The following is a 27261-nucleotide window of genomic DNA, read 5'->3' as shown; positions in this document are numbered from 1 at the left end:
TATGCTTAAATACGTCGATTTTTTTTTCTTTGGAGGAAATTTTCCATTTCCACACACTTAATAGTATTAGATGATGTAGTTAATTGGTACTGACGGTGGTTGTTGTGTGGGGGGCGCTAACTGTTGTGGTGTTGGCCTGGGTTGGGGGGCGGTCTGGGTGGCTGGGTGGGCGGCTGGGGTGCCTCGAGCCGGAGACGCTGCAACCCCCCGGGCTGATGAATCCACCCCTCTGCTGCCGCCCCTCGCTGATGGTTTTCCTCCTGAAACCAAAACAACCCATGTGAAAATTCATATTCGACAGCTGTAAAAACCATACATATAACCTACGCTCACTAAAATCTCAATTATACAACAAGTCTGAAACTATTCAGCCGAAACTCCCATAGAAAATTCAAAGGCATTACGAAGTATGAAAGTGTAGATTAAAATTATGTAAGGGTGGAAAGGAAAGAGCCCACCATATAAAGGAAGCGACCGACTTTTATATTGCTAGTACATATGTAGTTCTTCATTAGTAATGGAGACAATACGCATGATGATTTAAAAAAATGTATGAAGGAACCAAATGAAAAATACATAAATGTTTTTGTACTCAGCTCCATTCGGGTAAAACATTCCCAATGGCTTATTTGATACTCTCCCAATAAAGAAATACTATAACGTGAATCTATTTACATATGTACATATGTAAAGTGACGTGAATAAATCAAAAGCAATGACTAATAATATTTATTTATTATCTATATATTATTAGGTATCCGGACATGTACCCCCTGGACACATACTTCCCGGACACATAATTGCGTAAAAATAGTAATAAATAATTAATAATTAATAATAAAGTAAAGTAATTAATAATAATAAATTAACCAGCAGCGTAGTCTAGTGGTAAGTGTTATATTCTCTCGTGCTAGGGGTCATGAGTTCGCTTCCCACTGGAGTCTCGTTGCTGGCCAGACCTTGGTTTGTCAAGGTCAGTCGTTTCTTATCAGAATTTGTCGATTCTGATTTGAAACGATTCCTGTAAAATTGGCTTTATTATCCAATTTTCTATTGCGAAAACCTTGAATTATCATTATCTCTTAGGTTTCGCCAGATTTTCTCCACAAATGTCTCTATAGATGATTATTGAAATATAAAATATTTCGTATTGTTTACGATGTTTATAATGTCGGAACATAGATGTCAGACGTTGTTTCAATTTGTTTGTATGTTTAATTATGTATTTAATAATATATGTATTATATAATTTATCGATTCTTAATCTGTTTAGCACATTCGCCGTTTTGGAGCAATCTGTTAGGTGAGTGTGCATGATTAATTGAACCAAAAAAAAAGAGTAGTAGAGCATATTGAGCATATTTATATAAAATATCACCGAAAACACTCGAGGGGGTGGTTTTTGGGACTGTTTACCATGCATATGGGCTAGGGGTGCTGCGATTTTTCGCATGTTTGAAATATTTAAACAATAAAAAACACGTGTTTTCCCCCTTATTGTCTAACTGCTTAATTTTTTATTCTGCTCAATTTCTCTACATCGCATGTACTTTCCGCAATTTTTATTCCCAAATGGCAAAACCAAATCTTAAATCATCATCATAATACACACTACGCATAAAAAGAGCTTTCTGTAGAGATATGAGAGTTCGCTGGGTGCAATTTATATCAATTACCAGCATCTGCCCTCAACGTAATAGCACCGCAAGGAATATAAACAATAATATTAAAACGAAATTAATTAAACCTTGGGTATACACAAAAAAAAAACATAATATTTTCAGGTTATGCTTGTTTTTAATCTTAATTGATGAGGCGCCATTAAAATTAATGTAATATTTTTCCTCGAAAACAAAAACAATAAAAAAACGCAAAGGGTTAAATAGGCACGATTAACACGCAATAAAAACTAACGGGGGATTTTTTTTTTGTTTAATTTATGACACTTTTAAATTCATCGCATTATTATTTTTCAATGCAGAGTGGAATTTAAAAAAAAAAGGTTTTCCGATAAAGTGCTCGTGTATAATAATTTATTATTTAAGCTGAAAGGTATTAAAATCATTTATTAATCTGATAAATTTTTAAAATATTTTCAACAAGCTTGCAAGTACTTTAAAAATAAAACGATATTATTTGTATACAGGTGTAAATTATACGTACACGTGTAAGTTCATGAAAAAATATCGATTTCATATCCCTCGAAATGAAGCTCGCTGAAAAGGGTAACGTTTTACAGGAAAGATTTATCTTTACTTAAGTGATCTCAAGACGATGAAATATTGGAGGATAAGTGCTTTTTTTATCACTAAAATATCTACCGTCGAAGATATTAAAAAAGCATAAAAAATAAAATAATTTAACAAAAGATAATTTAACCTCAGGCGAGAGTTAAATTATCTTAAATTTATTACCTACAAAAGTGTTTGTTAGTCCAAGTTACTTATACATACATATATTGAAAAATAATATTATATAATATTACCTAGTGGTTTTTTTTTGTCACTATCACTGTCCTCTTCTGATGAACTTGGATCTATCATTGTGTCTGTAACAAATAAAAAAAGGAGGTTTTTAATAAACATTTAATATAAAAAATATATTTAAAATCTTATATATACAACAAATACTGTTCGCTATTTATGTATATGTGATTCGTTTCTGATGGTAAACGGATTATTTACCACTTAAATCTCGATCCCGGAAGATCTGGCAATCGAGTTCTCGTTAGTGCAATATTTCGCTTGATAGTTTTCGATTCCGGTCAGATGTTCCGTGATCGAGATATATCTCGAATTCGCTGATTTATAAAAAAAGCTGCAAATTTGTCGATAGATGTCTCTATGATTGTTAAATCGATTTTTGTAATTAGCCTTGAATAATACTTATGTACAATATTTGACCATGAATGTCGTGTGAAATAGAAAATAAATAAATATACTTATGGTACGAAAATTTTTTGTTTTTGAAATCTCCATACTTGCTTATGCAATTAAACATACACACACACACACACACACCCCTTCTGTTTTCATATACATATATTATTATTTGGTAGGTAATTTATCAGTTTGATTAGTAAATAATTTGATTACAATTTCATTTATCAAAATGTCCATTATCTAATATATAATTTTGAAAGAGACATTTCGTATCTTTGGTTGGGAATTTCGTAAACAAGTCAAAATTTCTATGACGACGAGTCAATTGTTTTTTTGATTCAAATAAATTTAATAAAAAAACTTATTTTTATTATATTTTATTATATTTTATACCAGGAAGGCCTTACAGGTAACCCCATTGCGCCTTCCTGGCCTATTACAAAAAATACAGCATTTTTATTATACAAGTCGCTGAATTACGAGACACTAAAAACTCGCAAATTAACGAGACATCTATGAATTGTACATAAATTGTATTGTATTATACATTAATCATACTCAAACAGTGGTGACATACATAGTAAGTAGGAAGGATTTAGCCAATTTTTAATCGGGAACTGTTTCAACAATGAACTCATAGGAAACGATCAGCCTGGGGTCAAATAACCAAAGACTGGCCAGCAACACCGAGCCAGACATTGAACCCATGACTATTCAGTTGAAAGCATAGCACGCTAGCCACTGATCTATGCTGATGGTTTAATTACTGACCATTTGCTTACTGCTTTTATATACAGATCAATAATAATATGATATTAACTGATCAAATACAATTAAAGTTACTGACCAACTATAGTATTGTAAATACATATTTGAAACCAATTCTGTTTAATATTACGCGTGCAACTTTTTTCATCGTTTTATGCATTACACATATAAACTATTTTCGTACCGAGTTTAACCTTCATTTTTTCTATAAAAAACATTTATGCCCTTTAGTCACACACTTTCCACGTATTTTTATCGATATTAAAAAATAATCAAATACATCAACAAGTGCATTAATCATTGATTAAATTTACCATATATTTAAACAATTACATAACACACTAAGTACAATTAATTGGTGCGACACAGTAGGATGGGACGCCGCGATAAACGTCAAGTCGCGACTTGTCGCATCGCCTTGCTTCACTGGGCACACTGCATCAACCCAATTAAACCACTTTCATTAAGATTTGATCACATTATGCACTATCCACAATAAAAGCCAACTCTTCAATACTAGCAGTGACATTTTACCAAACAAAGAGATTAAGTTGATGACGTGGAATACTGATAACGCCAAATGTCGATCACATTAAACAGCCATTTAGACACCCTCTACGTCCTTGAACACCACCTGAGATACAATAGAAAGTTTCATAACCCTATACATGTATGTAATATTATACAGACATTGCTATATAATGGATACTATTGGATAACAGTTACACGACTTTCCTATTACGTGTTTCTTAACGTATCATGTTATAGTAGTTGTTTACTTCTCTACATTACATTTTTATAACTATACAAAACCTTGATTCTGTTGTGTAGGAATCAATTCAATATTATGAAGTATATATATTTATATATATATATATATATATATATATATATATATATATATATATATATATATATATATATATATATATATATATATATATATATATATATAATATATTTATCGAAATAAAATTAATAGTAAATATTTCCAAAAATTGAACAGTATATACATATATACCACTTTAATAGACAAAAACGATCAAAATCAGTACTTAATTTATACCGAAATCGACATACATATGTAAGCCCAAATTCGACTGCCAATATGATAAATCGAATGCATTTTGTTCGATTAATGCACCGTTGCACCGTTTCGTACGACCGATTCATCAATTATACGAAATTACACCTGTCATTGAGCTTGTTGCACCGTGGTACGTTCAAACTACCGATACGATTTCAAATTGATTCCAAAATCAATATGGAAAGCTCGTTCAGGCACAAATTTGATGAAAATTCACCGATAAAAGCTAGCGAGTAGCGAGTAATGCTATTTGGATGCACTTAATAAAATTTTCATTACGGGCAATATGCAACGTAGTTGAGCTGTATTCATAAATGTTCGCATCTTACAGCTCACACAAATAACATTTCAAAGCTATAGAAAAAGCATTTGCGAGTTACTATAATCAATCATGAAAGGCAATCAGTTGATTATTCCAGTGAATTTTTCGAAACCTATAAAGAAATTTTATCAAAGGTAGGATAAATTTAATAAATAAGAACTTTCAGAATAAATCAAACATTTTTATAAACAACGCATTAATTTATAACATATTATCCAGTATTACAATTCAACAGCTCAGCACAGAACTGCACGGAAAAAACTATTTCAATCCATACTATACTACTATACAGCACCACCCGTTTAATTAATTTAATTGTAGTTTTGGACTATTGTGGCATTACAGGAAAGATTTATTGCGCCTCAATGGTTTATACAAGAAAACCAGAAAAAAATACATAATAATGTAGGGTCTACCTCACGGCACCGAAAGTTAAAAGATCGAAAAAGCAAATATCGAAAGGCAAAGATCGAAAATCGAAAGATCTCAAGTCGAAAGATCAAAAAAAAGGGTGCATGGTAAACGGTACTATGCATATATAATATACATATATATATATATATATATATCGTTGGCATACGGTGAAATTATCTCTCTTTTTGTCATACAGACTTGTTTAATGTGCGCGCGCAGGATACGGGAGGAAAAGCCTGTTCCTCTTGTTCCTGTTGTATCCTGCTCGCGCAAATTCAGTGAGGATGTACTACGGGGGGGGAGAGAGACTTTTACCGCTCGCCACTGATATATGTACATATATACTAACCGTTTTTCATATGTATGAATGGTAAACGAACATTCTCGATTTTTTAACATTTGGTGCGGTGACGGTCACCCAATAATGTAACGTGGGAACACGAGAGAGAGAGTATCCACTGTCTAAGTGGATTCGTTGGTGAACAATAGAGACCTCGGATTAGGCTAACGGGGCTCAGTAAGTGCCCGGACAAAGGATCACTGATCTGGGCGAGTGTATGCGTAAACAAAAGACTCGCCAGGGTAGACCTTTAAGTGACTAGAAAATAGACACATTAATGGATCGGGGATGCTATGATGAGCTTGTTTTGTCTTATTAACTCGTCCTTTATAAGGAGGTACACACGTTAGATCGTACCTCCTTATAAAGGACGATATATTAGATAGATTGAATAAATGCTGTGAAGCGACTTTGGCCTTTCATTTGGATCCAGAACAATAGTATAATAAACAATAATAAAAATAAATAAGCAACAATAATAAAAATAATAATCAGAAAAATATAATAATTAAAAAGAAAAGTATACAAAATGTTTATACTACAAAATATTATTTTAGAAGTTTCAGTTTCAAAGTTTGGAAACATGATTTTTCTCCAAAACCTATGCTAAGATATGCTATTCATTCAGTTGTTTTAATGAAATAAAATGTGAAATTTCTTTTATTTAAAAAATTATACCACTATTTAAAAAATTATACCACTATAGCAGATGTCCTAAATTTTGTGTCGGAGATAAGAAAGAAATAAATGGACCGTGATTTGAGGAAAATTTTAACAGACGCCTTAAATTTACCAGAAACACAACAATTTTTAACACTCGTTAGAACTTTAATATGCAACTTAAAGCATATTAGATTTATGCAAAACAATAAAATATTCAGCTAATGTGAGCTTTTAAATTAGGAAGCTATATTTTGACGCTTTTCCAAAATCGTACGGAAAATGAAGGAAAATCGATGCTCACAGAGTTACTCGATCGATTCGACGAAGGATTATAAATCTCCAGCGCTTCTCCGAGTGTGGTTCGTCGACTGTTGACAGACGCAAAAGAGCCATTGTATTGCGAGAAGGAAGAGATATCCGCAAGACAAACAAATTGAACCATAAACAAATGGAAGAAAAATACAAACGGGCCGAATGAAAAATGGAAATGCCACTTCGAGCGTGAATCGCGAGAGAAAAACGTCACAGACAAAGCCTCGGCAACTGGATTTGCACACACAAAAACAACAACAACAAAAATATAAAACAATAAAATAAAAATAAATAAAAAAAAAACAAGATAAAAATCCATTCGTTGACACTGACCGCTCGCGAAGGATCAGTTACACCCAAAAATACGATTCTAATGCGTATTTTTTTCCCGAGGAAAAAATAAACCAATTTCATCCTATAATATAATGCTCATGGGTGTCATTGTATCCGTCGGATTTGCTCGTTTGCAATATTTGAGAAGCGCTTCTTCCACTCGTATTTCTCTCTCTCTCTCTTATCGCTAGTGGAGCGAATCGATGTCCCGACTGGGTCGTTAGCGAAGTTGACAATTCCTTGGACTTGTCTATTATCCGTTTCCTCGTGTATGCGAACGGATTCTAGTTTCCATATACAGGTTGATTCCTCATCAAATATGTACGCATATAAATACATATCATAAAAAATGATATTCATCGTGCAACATTACATATTCAGCTACATATATCTTTCGTGCGATCGCCTATAAATATGGCCCGAATTATCCGAAATTGAACTGAATTTCGGTCTGATTTTAGTTGGAAATTTGTTCTGTGCCGCTTAGGCGGAAAGTTTCAGCTCTTTATGTTAATTTTAAATGAATTGTGAAACTTTATTAAAATTGGGTATAATTTAAAAATTAATCTAATCAAAATTTCATACTGAAAGACTTTAAACCAGTTAAAAAATGCTTTATCTAATTAAAAAGTAAAAATCTTTTTTTACATTATACATTAAAAAAATGTAAACTTTAATGTGAAATATTATGAGACTATGGAATAAATTATAAGACACGCCATTCATTTCTGAAGTGTCGCCGTCGTCGAAAAATCGACTGCTCTTTCATATTTTCTTGACCTTGATGGCAGAAAAATCGCATAAAATACACCGAACATAGTTTGCTCTTCATGGATGTTTCGAATCGAGGCTGTCGCGATGACAAATACTAGATATTATTCCAAATGGCAATCATAATGCAACCGAAGGCGTCCACAATCGGCGAAGTGAAAATTTTCCTGCAACATTGCCTGCTACGATAATTACCGTAGCAAGCAATTTGCCGACAAATTATCACTCGAAAGATTGTCTTAATGATGAATGAATGTGTGTATGTGTGTTTTCGTGGATGTGTGTATGTGTGTACACTCCCGTTCAGCGCATCTGGAACTGACGTTACCCGTTCCAAGTCAGGTGTACAATATGAGGAGCACATGTCAGATGCCCCAACCCCACCCCCCACTTCCCTGCGTCTCCTCGACACGATTGGTCATCACGCCACATCCCTATAGCAGATGCTTAAAATTCACTCATTGGTCAGAATGTATAGTCGTTGCTCTAATTGGTCAAACGTTTTAGTCCACGTGGACCAATTCACGCTGATTGGTTGTGCACCTCGTTCGCGTGTATTTATTTTATTTAATATCTCTAGGCACAACATATGTATATGTATTCCTGTCATTCTAAAATTTGTTATTTTGACATCTCCATACTTGTCGACGCATCCGCCACATACATACATACATACCCACATACCAACATACATACATATGTATGTACATATATTGCACCCATTTTTATATATAACTAGTGTTGTGCTCGATGATTTCAACGGGTGGTTTCGGAAAGGAATTAATACACGAATTAAAATAAAATTATATGTTATACCTGTATATATATAAATATATGTAATATAAGGTAATTTAAAGGCGCGTGCGCTCTTATTAAGGTCTGTTCATACATATCCAGCATGAACTAGCAGCAGCAGGTATCCTGCAAGTACGGTCAGTATTCTTTGGAACATTCTCGTCACGTCAAAAGCTCCACCTCCCTCCCCACTTCCCCGCTCCTACTCGACCACTTGACTCTGATTGCCTGTGTCCACGCGTCCACGCGTCCGCCACATACATACCCACATACTCACATACAAAAACACATCGCGTCCGTTTTTATATATACATATATATAGTAGTTGTTTTACCCGGCTTCGCTCAGTATTTGTAATATAAACAGCATTATATAGACAATATACATCGTTTAAAATAAAAATAAGTGGGTGCATACCCGTGTTAATAAATGAATAAATAATATTCATGTAATACATATAACCAAACCATCTTTAGATTAGCATCAACCCGAATTCCTACTTACAAAAATTGAACAAAGGAATAAAAAAAATAAGAGACTAAGTGCATATTCCAATTTCGCACAGCAAGTCACGTCGAATCAGCCTTTATATTTTATATTTATAAAGCACACATACACACTCGCCATTTCTGGCCCACGCTTCACTTTTAAATACAAACCGGCACTCGCGCGTGACTGCGAATTTTAAAATATAATATATGGGGCATAACCTAAATAAAAAAATAAATAACACAAAAAAAATTTCCAGAGTAATGAATTGGCACGAACCATACCCACACACACTACCCAGAGTACAATTGCAGGGGTCACAAAACGGGGTCGCGATACCCTAGGGGTGGTTAATCGCTCGTTTAAACTGCGTCCATCAATTACCACCCCATTTTCACTTCAAATGGGGAAAATTCGCGACCTTCGAATTTTGCACCGGCACCAAACTACAAACGCCTTTAAAACGGGTCACCGATCCATGTATGTAGATCTCGATCGAAACCTCCCTGTGTTGAAAATTCGCAAAAACTAAATCTACATAGAACTTAGCAACGTGAATGTGTAAGTTTTATTTATATACGGGTCATAAAACGTACCTACATACATACATACATACGTAGATACACACGATCGAATCCGAGAGCTTTAGCTTGACATTTTCGAAAATACCGAACGTTCCCGAAAGACAGGGGATGAGGAGGGGAGGGGAAGGGTTTGAGACGACCCATCCTTGGGTAATGGAAATAATTAGAATTTCGAGTGTGTTGTGTTTATTGGAGTAAACTGGCGAAAGGATCCAGTTCAGCGTGGGTGATAAATTTACTTTGAATTAGAGTTGTAGCTTAATTTTCGTATCGTTGAGTCAGTTATACACAGCTATAGAGTGGTGAAAGCGAGTGACGATATCAGAATTAATCATTTATAATCAATAAACACACCCAGCGCCGTCGTGATGGGATTGACAATTAAGAAATTGCCTTGGGTGCCATTTCGGAATATAATATTATACAATACATGAGAGTGGGGTATTCGGAGTGGAGATGAAACAGAAGAACAGTATTCGGATGATGGAGAAGTGCATAATATCAAACTAATTAAGTTTACAACTACTATTTTCATTTATAGTAAAAATGTTTTCTCTTATATACATATGTACATAAACGAATGTGTAGATGTACAAGTTTAAATTGACGCTTGAAACATTGGCGATACTCCATGTATGTATGTATGTCCAATATGGCAACAATCCAACAGACAGCAATTTACATAAAATTTTTATCCTTTCGGGAATCGGCGGCTCCGGAGCCGTACGCGGCTCTTTGCATGATAAAGTACAGCTTTCGAAACCGCTTTTTTTTTTAAATAACATTGAAAATGTAAAACGATCTTCAAACGTACATATAAAATTTGGTATACGAACATGTACGCCCCGGACACGTATCCCCAGCCGAAAAACCCCTGAACATTAACCCCTCGTGCAAATAGCCCCCGCCATGGATACAAATTGTTTAAAAATAGTAATAAATAATTAATAATTAATAATAAAGTAAAGTAATAAATAAGAATAAATAAAGTGTGGTAGAGCATAGTGAATTTCAATTTATTGTTGTAGATCGAATAAATATCAAGTTAAAAGACTTTTAGTCACCAGTTAGCGTTTGCGTTCTGTGGTTTTTATTGAAAGTAAATTTTAATAGAAGTATATCTTATTATTATAATATTTTAAATATTTTTAGACTATCCATGATGGAATTTGTAAAATCGAGAAAAGGAAAAGAAAAATAGATTAAAATACAATTGTTTTTGGAGTTTTGTATATTTTAAATTATTGTTATTGATTACTGATTTTTTATTATTGATTACGCTGTTCGATAAATGACGACTTTTTTTTTTGATTCACAGACGAGATATGACTTTTCTTATAGATCTATGCCCAGTGAACACGAATCTGGTAATAAAACATGTTGATTGGCTCGAGATTCGGAGATATATGTGTGTTTTAAATCACGCGATTTTTCTATATCTTGGTGTTGTTCGGTCGATGTCTCAAAATCTGTCAATTTCCTGTTCAAAATGAATATTGGTATCTATAGTCGAGTATTTTATCTTTCATTTGTAGTACTTTTCAGCTTTCAAATCTCTCTAAGTAGTCGTCCAGTTTAAATTATTGATTTATAAATTACAGTTTAATTGTTATTTTGTTTTTTTTCTTTTTTGTGTTATATTTTTTGACCATTGTGGCGCTTTAGGAATTCCTGTTATGCCACAATGGTCTGTTTAAAATAAATAAATAAATAAATAAATCAAAAGTCAAAAGTACGTATTTTCACTTGGGATTTTTTCCCACTGTTAATACTATTTTATATTGAGTATTTTCTATTGAAACATGTTTATTGGGAAAGTGTTTTGGCCACATTATTTTTTGTTTTCGTTTAAAAGGGTTAATTGGAAGTGTGCTGAATTTTAAATCGGTAAAATTGCGAGCTAAAAGCTTGTACTAGTATTTACTCGTATTTATACGATTCTGAATTGAATTAATAGGGATAATATATTAAATTGTCTTTATATGACAATTAAATAAAATTACACTTAGAAAAATCATATTTCGACTATTCTTGCGGATTAATAACAAAAATTCGTTTATTTTATGGAGGTAAGCCAGTTATCAATAGAATTTTTGTTATTAATCCATATGAATAGTGGTTCTCGATCACTGGCCCATCTTATCATAAACATGTATATAACTATATAAGCATAATCATAATGATACATATAGAAATATAAATCGGCCTCATCCAATCAGCTGATTGCCATAGAAACCAACGCAATTTTATACACAAACAAATTACGCAATTATATTAAATCAAAAAATAAAGAAAAACATCAATGTTTGTATGTATGTGTGTATGTATTATACATATAACAACTACTTATATATAAAATTTTAAAATTTATATTCACCTAATAACATTACGTAATATTCATATCCATAGAACAAAAGGCCAATGAAATATCATCGGGTTCATTATTACAATAAAATTTATATTCAAATGAACAAAAACTTCATATAACTTTAGTCGGAAAAGGTAATTTATATATGTATATACATACATATATAGTTAATAATATATCGACTCTTTAATAATATGAAAAAAGTAGACATTTATCGTAAAAAATTCAACGAATTGGTATAAGTTCCGCTAAATTGATCAATTAAGTTACTACTGCGTAATATTTTATGTATAGATTATAGGCTAATGAAATATCGCCATCATGCATTATTAGAATAAAATTGATATTCATATTAACAAAAAACTTCTTATAACTTGAAAAATGTTTTACTAATTATACATACATATAACATACGCATAGGTATGTATAAGAAGAGCGTTTATTATTAATTTAAGGCCGAATTTCAAATTCGTGATGAGCTCAACGGTATTGCGTTCAAGTTATCATTAGGAGGGTCACGGGTTCGAGACCCACCCACGCCACGGCAAAAATTCTTTTTCCGGTTTTTATATCGTATCCAATGTCATATTGTGTATCTAATAGCATTGCCACAAACAAAAAGATTTAATTAGACTATTATATGGTACAAGTTTTAAGCCCGCTGAAATTTCAACGGGTGTTTTTGGATTGATACATGATTTAAAATAAAGTTACAATATAATTACTAATAATTAATCAAAATCGGAACTGAAACAGAAATCGGTTATGCCAATTAAATTATGCAATAAAAAATAATAACAAAATTATAAAATCCAAAGTCAACATCGTAGTCGAAATGGGAATCGGAATCGGATTATATGGAAAGTACGTATTTTTACATCGCGCGATGTAAGCAAAAATGTATGTTTAATTTACAAAACCCATTACTTATAATTATGTATAAACAAACCCCCGTCAGTGACCTCGCAACCTTTAATATTATAAATTACATATTGTATATTATATATGCAGATGGCAATTAAATTGTGTTATTTAAAGCACTCTCTCTCTCTATCTCGACTATAGTCAAACGTTATAGTCTTCGTTCTAGAGGAATATAAATTAATTTAAATTAAAAATATATATTTAATTGTTTAATATGAAAACAAAAAAATAAAATAAAATTATTATAATTACGTATTTTTATATGGCGAGAACGAAAAATTTCAATTAATGTTTAAAAAGGACTATTTGAAAATTCGACGATGGCGTAATGGTTAGCTCACCGAACTCAAATATACCTATAAGAGGATATTTGTGTTCGCGTATTCACTAGTTCGATACCGCGGCAAGTCTCGACGAATGAATCAATTAAAAGTTTAGGCGTTTCGGTAAGCGTTAGGACACACACACACACACTCGACGCCTTCACCTCCGGCACGAAAGCGGCTTCGCCCTCGGCGGCTTCGCCCTCGGCGCCTTCGCCCTCGGCGCCTTCGCCCCCGTGGGCTTCGAATCCTTTGAATTGACAAAAAATCAAATCGGCGCGTATGAATAAAAAAAAAAAAAAAAAACTACGAACCAACGAACGAAGCATACATACATACATACATACATATATACAAAGTCTCTTTCCAAATTATATATTAGATATATAGTGTATTTTAAATGTAATATGTATTATAAATTATATAATACAATAAGGGGTTTTGACATTTTCTGTAGTGCTCACAGTACTTCTGGGTCGACTTAACAAGCATGAAAGAATTACAAGAGTGAACCGGCACTCGTTTAAAATTTCCCAAAATAAAATTTATACAACGTAAAACACTCAAAAAGATTCTCAAACAGACGGGGTCCCGTAACACCCCCACTCGGTCGCAGACAAGTTAAACCGTTCCGACCGTGACTTTGTTAAGGTAAATATGAATATGCGAAACAGGGTTCGAGAGAATTGTTTTGCACGTTAACATGCCACATCCTCGTTCGTGTCATAATAGTAATAATAATAATAATTAATATGCATAAATTTATGACGTTCGCAATAACAGAAGCGCGAAAGCGTCAATTCAAATGAAGTGTTAACGCGATTAATATTTCACGAAAGCGGATTCGCTCTACATACATATTATCATAATGCCATTTTGTGCGAAAGGATCGAGGATACTGTAGCCGAATTAGCATTCTGCTTACTAACATCATCGTCCATTCACCATCCGTTGTTGGATGAAGACTTCTAAGCGACTACCGTATCTCTAATCTATAATTTGGAAAGAGACTTTGTATGTATGTAAATATCCTTGGTCTTCGTCGTTTTCGTCGTTTTCGTCGTCGTCGTCCGTAGATCGGTGACGTCATCGAACACGTGATTCGATTTTTTTTTTTTCGATCCATGGGCGCCGATTTGTTTTTTTCGTTTCAATGGATTCACCCCCGCGGGGGCGCAAGGCGAGTAGCTTCATGGGGCCCCGCCAGGGGCGCCACAAGGGGCGCAGCCCCGTGGGGCCCCAGCCTCATGGGGCGCAGCCCCATGGGGCTCAAAAGGGGGCGCCACAAGGGGCGCAGTCCCATGGGGCTCAAAAGGGGGCGCCACGAGGGGCGCAGCCCCGTGGGGCCCCGGGGGGGCCCAGCCTCATGGGGCTCAAAAGGGGGCGCCACAAGGGGCGCAGCCCCGTGGGGCCCCGAAGGGGGCCCGGGGGGCCCAGCCTCATGGGGCGCAGCCCCATGGGGCTCAAAAGGGGGCGCCACGAGGGGCGCAGCCCCGTGGGGCCCCGGGGGGGCCCAGCCTCATGGGGCTCAAAAGGGGGCGCCACGAGGGGCGCAGCCCCGTGGGGCCCCGGGGGGGCCCAGCCTCATGGGGCGCAGCCCCATGGGGCTCAAAAGGGGGCGCCACATGGGGCGCAGCCCCGTGGGGCCCCGAAGGGGGCCCGGGGGGCCCAGCCTCATGGGGCGCAGCCCCATGGGGCTCAAAAGGGGGCGCCACAAGGGGCGCAGCCCCGTGGGGCCCCGAATGGGGGCCCGGGGGGCCCAGCCTCATGGGGCGCAGCCCCATGGGGCTCAAAAGGGGGCGCCACAAGGGGCGCAGCCCCGTGGGGCCCCGAAGGGGGCCCGGGGGGCCCAGCCTCATGGGGCGCAAGCCCTAATAGGCATTAACTAAGGGGGGCGAAGCCCTAGACGGCAATTAATCATGGGGGCGCGGAGGGGCGAAGCCCTAAAAGGCAACTGATCATGGGGGCGAAGCCTTAGACGGCATTTAATCATGGGGGCGCGGAGGGGCGAAGCCCTAAAAGGCATTAACTAAGGGGGGCGAAGCCCTAAACGGCAATTAATCTTGGGGGCGCGGGGGGCGAAGCCCTAAAAGGCAACTGATCATGGGGGCGAAGCCTTAGACGGCATTTAATCATGGGGGCGTGGAGGGGCGAAGCCCTAAAAGGCATTAACTAAGGGGGGCGAAGCCCTAAACGGCAATTAATCTTGGGGGCACGGGGGGCGAAGCCCTAAAAGGCAACTGATCATGGGGGCGAAGCCTTAGACGGCATTTAATCATGGGGGCGCGGAGGGGCGAAGCCCTAAAAGGCATTAACTAAGGGGGGCGAAGCCCTAAACGGCAATTAATCTTGGGGGCGTGGGGGGCGAAGCCCTAAAAGGCAACTGATCATGGGAGCGAAGCCTTAGACGGCATTTAATCATGGGGGCGCGGAGGGGCGAAGCCCTAAAAGGCATTAACTAAGGGGGGCGAAGCCCTAAACGGCAATTAATCTTGGGGGCGCGGGGGGCGAAGCCCTAAAAGGCATTAACTAAGGGGGGCGAAGCCCTAGACGGCATTTAATCATGGGGGTGCGGAGGGGCGAAGCCCTAAAAGGCATTAACTAAGGGGGGCGAAGCCCTAAACGGCAATTGCTCATGGGGCGTGGAGGGGCGAAGCCCTAGAAGGCAAAGGCTCAGGGGGGCGCCGAGGGCGAAGCCCTAGAAGGCAAAAAAAAATTTTGATTTTTTTTTTTGATTTTTTAAAAATTTTTTTTTTAATTTTTTTTTTATTTTTTTTTTATTTTTTTTTTATTTTATTTTTTTTTATTTTTTTTTTATTTTTTTTTTATTTTTTTTTTTAATTTTTAAATTTTTTTTTAATTTTTTTTTTTTTTTAATTAAATTAGCTTAGTCATGTTTAAGCGGTTTATATTATAAACACTGAGCGAAGCCGGGTAATACAGCTAGTTATTTCATAAAGCTAAACTTTCATCAATTGAATTGCTGGGGAGTACGGGACCGGATAACACTGTTCAACACGAAAAATGGTTCAGAGACGAGATATGACTTTTCTTGTATGTAGATCTATGCCCAGTAAATACGAATCTGTTAATAAAAAATGTTGATTGGCTCGAGATTCGGAGATATGTTTTTTTTTTTAAATCGCGCGATTTTTCTATATCTTAGTGTTGTTCGGTTGATGTCTCAAAATCTGTCAATATGTTCAAAATGAATATTGTAATCTGTAGTCGGGTATTTTATCTTTCATTTGTAGTAATTTTCAGCTTTCAAATTTCTCTAAGTAGTCGTCCAGTTCAAATCAAAAGTCAAAAGTACGTATTTTCACTTGGGATTTTTTCCCACTGTTAATACTATTTTATATCAAGTATTTTCTATTGAAACATGTTTATTGAGATAGTGTTTTGGCCACATTATTTTTTGTTTTCGTTTAAAAGGGTTAATTGGAAGTGTGCTGAATTTTAAATCGGTAAATTCGGTTTTGTGTTTGTCATTTGTCGAACAGTGTAATCAATCCGAACTATCAATTTTAATATCGTTTCTATTATTTGAGTGAGTATTGCTTGTGAGTGAATGTTTAAATGACAATATAAACGATATCTAAATCACTCTGCATTGAAATCCCGGATCATTCGAATCGCGAACAAAACTACTGCTCCATGTTTTCCCAATCCAACATTTTCAAATCATTTAAAACTTTCCATTAGTCTCCATATTTCCGATATAGCACTCGCCTCCATCTCTTCACAATCTGATAAATTTATTTCCACGTTAGGAAGAATTTTTCTCCTTGATCAAACCAGTCTTATTGGTTTTACCTTCGACCAAGATTTTCTATTCCGTGTATAGCATCCAATATATTAATTTTGATATATTCATCATCTTCCTCAGCAAGAGTTTCGAAAAGATCAGCATGGTAAAGCCATTTCATTGATGATATGACACTTTGGTCCATAGGTTGAATTAGACTTGTAACATTTGCAAATGCAAAATTACGTATGTACATTTGCAAATGTACATACGTATCTAGCGAAAAAATCCCAAGGATCAACCGATGCTCTAAATCTACTCATTATTACGTAGTATTCCCATTCAAAAATTATTAAATTAAAAGAAAAAATTGTATTACTTTCAAGCACGGATAATCCCCAAACCGGATAATCTGCAAACAGGATAATCTGCACCTGGATAATTAAGAGTACAATGTGCCTTCAATCCAATTCCGATACATGCATATATTGTACATATATTCCATCCATTCTGCCAAATATCAATTGAAATTACTTTTACATTATTTAATTATTCACTATGTAATTATTTTTATTTATTTATTTAATTATTATTCAACCAGCAGATAAGACTAGTGGTTAGCATATAATGCTTTGAACAGAGTGGTCACGGGTTGAAATCCCACTGGTTTCTGCTGGCTAGACCTTGGATTTATGAATCCAGGTCAATTGTTTCCTATCAGAGTTTACCAATTATGTATCTGTGAATGTTAATTGATATGTATTTACTGAATTTCGCTGAATTGTTTTAAAAAAAATGCTGCAAATTTATAAATTTAACCATAGATGTCTCTGTGGGTGTTAATTGATATGTATTTACTTTGTATAATACTTGTATCAAATCTGCAATTTTACCTGTTAGGCCTTAGATTAAAAATAAATAAATAAATTTAACTACTTATCTCATATCTCCAATACACACTACATATGTAATTTGATAACATTCTCATACCTCACTAACACGTTCTAGAATACTATTCAAGAACATTCATTGCCCATTTATTTGAAAAAATGTCCTTTATTTCAATTTTTCTATTTCTAATACAATATACCTACATATATAGACGTAACATAAATCCTTTAAAAAAACATACTTAACCTGAAGTGAAAGTTATATAAATAACGTATTAGTTGTCATAAAACTTTTCAGATTTACTCTATACGATCCTTTCAAATCTATCATCTTATATAAAAATAATATATTGACAATTTACCTTTCAGATTGTTATTTTGTTGTCTCCATTTTGTTTTACCTATAACGTACAAGAAACAATATTCAATTGTTTTTTTTTATTTAAAAAATAACATGACTATTATTGACTATAATATACTTTTTATAATACAGAAATACAGGCTATAGTTTAGAGAAATATTCAATACATTCAGGATAAAGCTGGGTACTTAAATCAAGTTTTATTTATAAATATGGTACTCGTAATAGACTTTTATCTGCAGATAAAAGCGTATGCGAACACGAGTGACGTAAAATTATTTCAATTCGACCGCATCCTGTATGGACGATATAAATATAATATTAATAGGCTTACAGAATATTCAAAACATTCCACGGAATACCGTCTAATTACATCATTATGTGCCGTTAAATAATCAGATCAAACAGGCGAGGTTTCCATACATTTCCTATATGTATTGTACTTGTTTTGTATATCATATTTCTGTTTGATATATAACACTGCATACATCATCTATCGAATTTATTATTATATAATAGACGATGTGTCTGAAAGGTTTAGTGTGTGAATTCATCCAGAGAATTTTAACATAATTACGAAAGCACGGTGGATGTAAACACATTAAATAAATATTTAAATTGATAAAAACAGAATCTATTTACGATATGAAAATTTCAGACGGTCTACGTAATACTTATTTATGTACATAAATTCGGTGTATTTGAAAATATTTTGCATTTTCTCGGTGTATTAAATCGCCCACTCTGAGTAAGCCTAAGATGGTTTTGTACCTAATAACAATTGTGCGGTAATATTGTTTTATTATTTCAGAAATTATATTTACTTAAATGATGAAAAATAAAATAAAAACTCGATATATAATGAAAAATGTAATATACGTGTACTAAAACCATTTTTTATGCTTTTATGTATACATATTTGGGTACAGGGAGCCAAATGATAGGGCAAAGTTGGTTTACAGCATTAATCCTACAATTAAAGAGGTCCCAAAAAAATGTATCCACCGTGTCCCTCCTTTTAAACGCAGGTAGCCGAGCGCTCTGACACGCAGTAGTCCGAACAGCCCCGGCGTTCTCCATAAATGTTATTTTCCACAAATGATATTCTCAAAAACTTGGAATCAATAGCGGCTCTACATATTCTGTATCTCTATCGTACATTCTATAGTTGCATATGTGCGAGGAGTGCTTCGTAGGATCGCTTGAGCTTCTCGGAAACACTGCTCACACACACATGCAACTATGGACTGTGCGATAGAGATACAGAAGCTGATCAGCGACCACTGCTCGGAATACCCTACAAACTTGGAATTCTCGGCTTTATAGTTCGGAATTCACACGTTACATATAACTTTGAAGGACAGAGAGTCGAGAGTCGGAGCGTCGGAGTGTCCCGAACCGTGGTCAAGTAAGACCCCTATATTTTTTAATCAAAATACAGTTTTTCTCAATACAAATGGGTTCAATATATACCTTAATTATTTTATACATCAATGTAAAAAAGTTTTAGTCATATTGCATGTTTTTGACTATTTTTTTTATTAAAAAATAACGACGAGCATCGACATGTAAACGCACATAGGGAAGGCCAACGGGCGACTGCATGACTCAATAGCCACGCGCCAAAAGCGACGAAAACAATAGCTTACGAAAATATAGCTTTCTTTTTCTCTCGCATTGATTCATAGATCAACAAAAATATACAAGCGAACAGTCAAAAACATGACTTATCGCTACCGCCTTTAAATCATACTTTGGAACGTAGAAATGTATAAATGTATTTTTTTACGACGTACCCCTTTTCTAAATCATACAAAACCCATTAAAATAAATTTCTTGTAGTTCATTCTAGGAATACAAGAAATATAGGGTGTATAGTTTTAAAAACCACATAGTTATTACGAAAAACGTTAAAATGGGGGCACTTGCATACCCCACTTCAGTGAGGGAGGGTTAACTTCTAAATTACATACATATTAATTTCACTTTAAATGTCAAATTTTAACTACAAAACTTCTCAAAATCTTGGATTTATGAATCCAGATCAATTGTTTCCTATCAGAGTTTACCAATTATGTATCTGTGAATGTTAATTGATAAGTATTTACTGAATTTCGCTGAATTGTTTAAAAAAAATGCTGCAAATTTATAAATTTAACCATAGATGTCTCTGTGGGTGTTAATTGATATGTATTTATTTTGTATAATACTTTTATCAAATCTACAATTTTACCTGTTAGGCCTTAGATTAAACATAAATAAATAAATTTAACTACTTATATCAAATCTACAATTTTACCTGTTAGGCCTTAGATTAAACATAAATAAATAAATTTAACTACTTATATCATATCTCCAATACACACTATGTAATTTGATAACATTCTCTTACCTCACTAACACATTCTAGAATACTATTCAAGAACATTCATTGCCCATTTATTTGAAAAAATGTCCTTTACTTATCCTTGACTGTCCTTGACTTATCGCTACCGCCTTTAAATCATACTTTGGAATGTAGAAATGTATTTTTTTAAGACGTACCCCTTTTCTAAATCATACAAAACCTATTAAAATAAATTTCTTGTAGTTCATTCTAAGAATACAAGAAATATAGAGTGTATAGCTTTAAAAACCACATAGTTATTACGAAAAACGTAAAAATGGGGGCACTTGAATACCCCACTTCAGTGAGGGAGGGTTAACATCTAAATTACATACATATTAATTTCACTTAAAATGTCAAATTTTAATTACAAAACTTCTTAAAATTAGCAGATTGTTAAATCAAAGTTTCAATTATAATTTTTTTAATATCATTTTCATTTTAAAATAATTTAATAGTATCATTTTAAAAATAAATGATAGTGAAGGGTTTATTCAAAAGATTGTTTTGTTTGTCAATTTCTATATAAAATGCTGCAAAAATTTCTCCACAGATGTCACTGTGGATGATGTTTGTATGAATTCGCATCGTATAAGAATGCTTGTATTAATTGTATTATTGTATTGTATCTGTATTATTACACTCGTCGCTTTGTAGTGATCTGTAAAGGCGAGCGGACATGTTCGATTGAAATAAAATAAAATAAAATATAATAATACTGTTCCGTATATCGCTTTTTTGTTCGCATTGTGTATAAAATTATTTATTATTACATAGTAACTTTCTATGGAGCAATGTTTTGACTTAGGTATATACTAGTATTTTAATACCATTTCCAAAGTCTCATTTCGCATTTGATAAAATTCATATATCACGTCGTATATTTTATTTATACTTAGATTTATACCTGCATACATATTCAGTTTACTTTACCTAAAGGAATGGATATTGATACGATTGATCTTTGATTCTCCGTCTCCGTATAAAGTATTAATATGACACGTTTCTATGGAAAAGCTTTACTTTCGCCACACTAGCTCCATTTTCCTCCTGAATAATTAAAATCGACTGCCTCGTTTTTCCGATGTCCCGAGGCACTGCAGAAACGATACGATATTCTCTCCTCTTAATCATTATTATATACATACATACATACATACATATATATTATACATATTATATGTATGGTATGTGTGTACCATTTATTTTTCCACGCGAAACGGTAAAAAGGAGGTCTGCGTTAGCTTTCGCTTTGTCCTGTTTGTTTCTCATTAAATTTTTAAACTTGGCATCTTTGATAAGGTTTTTGCTATCTTAAAAAATTCATATACTCCGAAGTAGCCTACATACGTATAATAAAGAAATTGTATCATTATATAATGTATGTGCATATTTATTATGTATTTATTTGAAGAAATTATTTTTATTTATTTACATATTTTTGCCACAGTGACATAACAGAACACTCTTACGCGTCACTGTGACCAGAAATTTTTTATTTTTTATTTATTTATTTATTTTTTTTTTTCATACCAGGAAGGCATTACAGGTAAACCCCAATGCGCCGTCCTGGCCAAACAATACAGCATTTTTCATTATATTAGTCGCTAAATTACGAGACACCGATTTAAACTCGATAATTAACGAGACATCTATGAATTGTACATACATTTTATTGTAATAATTACATTAATCATACTCAAATAGTGGTGACATAGTGGGTAGGAAGGATTTTTTAGCCAATTTTTAATCGGGAATCGTTTCAACAATGAAATCAGAGAAAATTGGCAAACTCTGATAGAAAACAATCGACCAGGAGTCACAAATCCTGGTCTGACTAGCAGCATTACAGATATACTCAGAAAAATTCTTTTCAATCGAGGTCAGCTCAAGGGATCGAACCCGGCGCCTCTCAGTGCTAAGCAGAAGCTTAACGACCGAGCCACGCTGCTGGCTATCTAGCTATCTATCTATCTATCTATCTATATTATCTATAGCATAATACAAATACTATATATTAGAATTCAGCCATACATATAAGAATTATACAAATACTATATATAAGAATAAGCGAGATATCTATGTATAGGTAATAAATTTTTGAAATCATATTCAAATAGTGCCGACATAGTGGATAGGATGGTTTTGGCCAATTTTTTGGAGAAACCGCTTCAACAATGAAATCAAATAAATTGGCAAAATCTGATAGGAAACGATCGACTTGGAGTCACAAATATCCAAGTCTGACCAGCAACATTATAATAAATTCTTTTTAATCGAAGTCAGTTCAGGGAATCGAACCCGGCGACCTCCCAAAGCTTTATATCAACGCGACCACCGAGCCATGCTGCTAGTTATACATTAAAAACTTAAAATCAAAATACATATTGTGCACTAGAGCAGAGCATCGCAAACTGCGTGCCCCGGCCCTTTTTGTACCGTGGGCACCACTTTGATCTAACGCGTGCGAGCAAGATCGCGTGTGAGGGAGAAAATCGATGTTAGTTAGCGTTTTGTCACCTATGTATGTATGGACTAGCTAGCGACTTCCGATAAAGTTCATATGTATGTACGTAGCTGACAAACTCTACGAGCCGTAAACAATGTGTACCGCGAATATCAAGAAGTTGCATGGCTCTGCACTAGAGTATCAAAATATGAAATTATCTTAAAATAATATTATATTTAGTAAATAGTAGACATGAGAAACTAAGTTTAACAATTTCCGCACGGTGATGGATAGCGAGTGACCAGGACTTATATTTCGTTGTATATTTCCACATATACTTAATGCACGGTCTTCATATTTTATGTATTCTACGTCTAAACCTCTATGATTCGAATAATGTCATTACAAAATAAAAACATTGATAAATATCAACAGAAATAATTATACACGTCCTTATACACGTGCCTCACAGATGCAAGAGAGAGGGGAATTCAGTACGCTGCGCTTAACGGGTAGTGTTAGAATGGTATCCGCCTTAAAATGACGGCTCTACTTAAGTCGTTATATTTTTCATGTATTGCACTTATTTTATATTATTCGACGTTAATTACATGATAAGATGATTTATATTACTAATTGCAAAAAATTCCTCGTAGATTTTGCACTGTTTTAGCTTAAAACACATATTTTTAACTGGACGCTTGACGTCCAGCACGGTGGCTAGTGGATTTTTTTTTATCACAGTAAGGCACAAGTGTTACGGAACATTGATAATGTATAGAAAAGCACCGATACTGGAGTCTAAGATACGTGCGACAAAGTTTCAGATTGTTTTTATACCTTAGCAATGTATAAAAACATCCCATGTTAGATTTTTAAATGAGAAATTACCCTGTTTATATAATAAGGTGAGTTAAAAAAAATATAAACTACTAAATTGGTGTTTGATTTTGACTTTTAAATGCTTTTTATTATTACTAAATTATGTTCACAATACATCTTATATCTAATTAAAAATAGCTACTGATCTACTGATCATTTTCTATTTTACAATTTTAATTTAATTTTGTTAGTAATCATAGTGTTATATTATTCTAATGTTAAAAAGGATGTTAAGTAAGAAAAAAAATAAACAAAATCCGACTAACTAAATTTAAAAATTTGTATCGAAATGCTCTCATAGCCGATATATGTATGTTATTATCGAATCTTGTTTTTTATACTTCCTATATTCCTCAAATACATAGATAAAGTAGTAGGTTGGTCACATCGAAATTTTTACTTTATCTATGTATGTAGTAATTTATATTTATTATTAGTTTCTGTTTGTAAGATCTTTGTGTGATCAATATTTGTGTCTCGACAATATTCATGTGGGTATCCCTCTTGTGGGGAACAATCATAGTACTAAATATAATATATATGTACATATGTAAGTCTTCTAGAATAGTTTAGTGACATATAATATTTAATACCAACTACCTGTCAGCAATGATTAAATAAATCGATATGCTCCAATAGACTATAATTATACAATGGGAAATACCTTATTTGAACGGACAGCCGAATATTAATAATACAAATATCAAATTCGCCGAAACAATAGACGGATATCTAAATATAACTTCACAATTTATACATTCGACATATGTATGTACAATCGTCAATTCAACACGAACATTATTCACCGTGAAAATTATAGATATGAACACATTATCAAGCAATTCCAGCGACGAATAATAAATCAATCAAATTTTCACGCTAGAAATTTTCCAAACACGTGCGAATTAATTTAAGCAAATTCAACAACAATAATAAATTTTCAAACGTTCCAACTTCGCATTTTCAATATCAACATCGAAAGCGTATGTAATGTACGTGTGTGTGTTCTCGCATTGTATTGTATTAATTTAATATGAGGAAGAATTTAATTTCAAGGATTTATCGAGCGCAAAATCCCCGTGAGTATAGAACGAATGTACTACATATATGGGTATAATAATATTGAATAAACATTTGCATACGAAATAAAGCGGCAGCCATTGGAGAGAAATATTTTTTAATTGGGTTTACTCTAGCTGAGGGATATTTTTCTTTGAACCACCCACTCTCCCCCTCCCCGTCTGCTGATGAATTATTAAATTGTGTGCTCGAAATTATTAAAACAAGGTTTAACTTCCGGGGCGAGTAAGTTATTCTAGATATTTAGCCGAGAGTAAGGTTATCGAACATAATCGATTCCAGTTAAACATCCTCCTCTGGATTTTATGATAATAAAAAAATGTATACCTTTAAGTGGATGCCTTGAAAAATAAGGCAGCAAAATGTTTGAATTAAAAACAAATTTGAATAAAAAAAAACAAACAATTGAATCAACTACGTTGTTACCATATCGAAAATTTTTCGGTTTTGAAATCGGTATTAATTAGATTTTATTGATTGCATAGCAATAATACTTACATATTTAAATAGAACGGAATTAAAATCTCGCAGATAAAACTCCGTGAAGAGATATTTATTTATTTTTATTTTTACATACATATATACAAATATACCAGGAAGGCTTAACGGGTAAACCCCAAATGCGCCTTCCTGGTCCACATAATTATTACATAGATACATGTAAATCTAAATATCTGACATCTATGGTCAGTATACATATATTACAAACATCGTAATAATACGATAAATAACGATGAATAACTTCCATGTAACAATACGAATTTTATATTCGATAAACAACCACAGAGACATCTATGGTGAGCAATATGGCGAAACCTAAGATATAACAATAACTAAAGGTTCGCAACAGAAAATTGGGAAGGAAACGCCAATTTTACAGGAATCGTTTCAATGAAAATCATAAAAATTGGCAAATTCTGATAAGAAACGATCGACCTAGACAAATCAAGGTCTGGCCAACGGGAGACAGTGGGGAATCGAACTCGTAACATCAAGTACGAAATAATTCAACATTCACCACTAGACCACGCCGCTGGTTAATACTTTTAGCCGTGAAATGTCAGATCTGACATATTTGGCCAAAAATCAATATATATCGTGTATTACATTACATGAAGCTAGACGCCAAATTTGAAATTTATATATACTACATATGAGAGTTAAAACTATAAATATTTAAATATTAGAGATTACGAGAACCTATAGAGCAAGTTTTATAAAATATAGAGTGAATAATAGGCGTTTAGACAATTAAAATCTGATATGGCCATATCAAGGCGAAAAGGTTGAAGATAGATTATGGTAGCTTGCCGTCACCGTCATAGACGTCACCGTACCCGAGATTCTGGATATTTCATACGCATTGTATACGATATTTTATCTCCAACGTAATGGCAGACGATACATTAACGTATATTGATGACCAAAATGAGCAATATGGCAAAGTATGAAAACGATCGGATAAGAGATAAGAGATATAAAAAATGACCACTAACACGAAAACCATGTGAACTGTATAAGAGGTAAGTAAAAATGAAAATAAATTTAATTGATAACTTATAGTGTGTACACAGTGTTGCGTCAAAGTTGCGCGAAAAATGTATGAAATTTTGTATGAAGTTTAAAAAATTGTAGTAATGAATGAAACTATTTCGACAATTTTAACATAGAAAATAATGAAATAGACAAATAAGCCGTTATACAATGAATATTTGCAATAAAATTGTTATATTATATTTATTTATTTATTTAACCTGCCCAGTTCTGACTTTTTATTTTTTGGGGTAAAACATTTTTTGTGGAATTATTTAATTGTAACGTGAGAACACGAGAGAGAGAGAGAGAGAGAGTATCCACTGGCTAAGTGAATTCGGGGGTTAACAATAGACACCCCCGAATTGGCCTAAGGGGATTCGATAAGTGGCCGGTAGAATTCTCAGAACCTGAGAGCGTGAGAGCGCGAAAGTGTGAGACTCACTTAAAACTGTACGTGCCTAGACAATATAGTAGATACATTAACGGATCGGGGAAGCTGTGGTGAGCAACTTGTCCTTTATGAGGAAGTACTTGGCCATATCTGATCATTCAAT

At 34.2% G+C, this 27261-nt stretch overlaps 1 protein-coding gene across 1 annotated transcript in view; it reads right to left on the bottom strand.

The window, feature by feature from the left end:
- Cadps (calcium-dependent secretion activator 1) overlaps positions 1-27261 on the bottom strand; it is a 91293-nt gene that overhangs the window by 33982 nt on the left and 30050 nt on the right. The window contains exons 2-3 of the mRNA XM_077443465.1: positions 2486-2548; positions 95-260 (exon numbers count right to left, since the gene is read on the bottom strand). Of these exons, the coding sequence (XP_077299591.1) occupies positions 95-260; positions 2486-2543 (224 nt within the window). The 5' untranslated portion in view covers positions 2544-2548. The remainder of the gene's footprint in view (positions 1-94; positions 261-2485; positions 2549-27261) is intronic.

The sequence above is a fragment of the Arctopsyche grandis genome, chromosome 12 (assembly GCF_051622035.1).
Source record: "Arctopsyche grandis isolate Sample6627 chromosome 12, ASM5162203v2, whole genome shotgun sequence".
Classification (NCBI taxonomy): Eukaryota; Metazoa; Arthropoda; class Insecta; order Trichoptera; family Hydropsychidae; genus Arctopsyche; species Arctopsyche grandis.
The sequence above is the reverse complement of the archived record's forward strand: the minus strand, read 5'-3'. Positions and strand labels throughout refer to the sequence as shown.